Source organism: Nicotiana tabacum, chromosome 4, assembly GCF_000715075.1.
Source record: "Nicotiana tabacum cultivar K326 chromosome 4, ASM71507v2, whole genome shotgun sequence".
Lineage (NCBI taxonomy): Eukaryota > Viridiplantae > Streptophyta > Magnoliopsida > Solanales > Solanaceae > Nicotiana > Nicotiana tabacum.
In genome coordinates, this window is record NC_134083.1 from 141,099,531 (window position 1) to 141,100,866 (window position 1,336).

Genomic DNA, 1,336 nt, shown 5'->3' on the forward strand with positions numbered 1-1,336 from the left:
TTCCTTTCCATCCCATTGATACAAGTCATCAGGCACTTGTAGTTCGGGCACCTCAAAAGTAGTCTCTTCAGTAGGTTCAACACTATTATTCATCACCATTGATTCCACAGCCTCATGTGATTCTTGAAAAGCCATCGTTGCAGAGTAGTGTTCCAAATGTATTTGAGACATATCAGCCACTTCAGAATATTCAATATGCGCTGTATAAGTCGGCATTGAAGGATCCAAATTGAGCATGCATGTGGCTTCAATAGAATGTTGCCCCCAAGTTGTATAAGTCGCCTCTGGTTCTACTGCTGCTAATGGCTCAACGTGCTTCAGCTTCTTGATGGCACAGAGAACATAATCTCTACAATCTTGGTCGAACTTGTGAAGAATAACCTTAGAAAGCTCGTACTCCTTCATGAGCCAATGTCCATCTTTCTGATCTTCAGGGTAAAACACTGAAGATGCGTTTCCCCCATATTTTTGTAGTGAACTGGTTTGTCCTTGGCGTCCTGTTTCCAAGTTCCCTTGTTTCCGACAGCACGATGATACCTCGCGTTGCTTTTCTTCTTCAGCTTTGTGATAAAGTAGCGATAACTACTGTTGTCCTCATCATCACCACAGGGTACTCCGTTGTCGTAAATCTCCCAAGGTTCTTGTTTGCCATAGACATCAACGTTAGTGGTAATAAAACCAGAATCATGCATCTCTTGTCCAGCGACGAATCTCAACAAGAACATAAGTCCTTCTGAATCGGTGGGACGGAAACGGAAACCGTCCTCGAGCTTTAAGTGCTGATCCATGGAATAAACTCAACAAGAACGTAAGTAACTTGCTTGTTCAGAATAACAATGATTGAAACAGAACAAGGAAGAACAAGAATAGTATGAAAGAATGCAATAATTTGCATCTGAGAGGCAGGAAGGGAGAGTTTATGAGATTTTATAGGTTTTGTTTAGGAACTTAAGTGAGCAACAAGTAGGTTCCGTTGGTTAGTTATGTTTCTTTCACCCAAAGTAACAATATGGTAATTATTTTCATTTTTTACTAATAAATATGGAAAGTTCCCTAAGTATTCATGTGAATTTAACTAGGCACCAACGTAAGGTTACGGTAAGTTAATTGAGTTTCTTTCGCTCAAAGTAACACTTTAAAAGACGGCTAATTTTTCTCTCAAAATAAAGGCTGTTCTTTTTGAAGAAAAACGAAGAAGAGAAGAAATCCTTTATTTTACAAACATATATGAAAACATTTGATTTCAACGAAAATTAAAACACCAAATTGTGTTAATTCCAAAAGTAACTTAATGTATCCATCTTACAAAACATTAGAGTTAGTCATTTTTGTGTTG

The 1,336-nt window shown here is 38.1% G+C and overlaps 1 protein-coding gene across 1 annotated transcript; it reads right to left on the reverse strand.

The window, feature by feature from the left end:
- Positions 1 to 401: 401 nt before the first annotated feature.
- On the reverse strand, positions 402 to 788 carry LOC142180146 (NAC domain-containing protein 68-like). The gene has a single exon (XM_075251080.1). The coding sequence runs from the start codon at positions 786 to 788 to the stop codon at positions 402 to 404; it is 387 nt and encodes a 128-aa protein (XP_075107181.1).
- Positions 789 to 1,336: the final 548 nt, after the last annotated feature.

Coding starts and splice junctions, on each gene's coding strand:
- LOC142180146 (XM_075251080.1), bottom strand. CDS start 788: ATGGATCAGCACTTAAAGCTCGAGGACGGTTTCCGTTTCCGTCCCACC.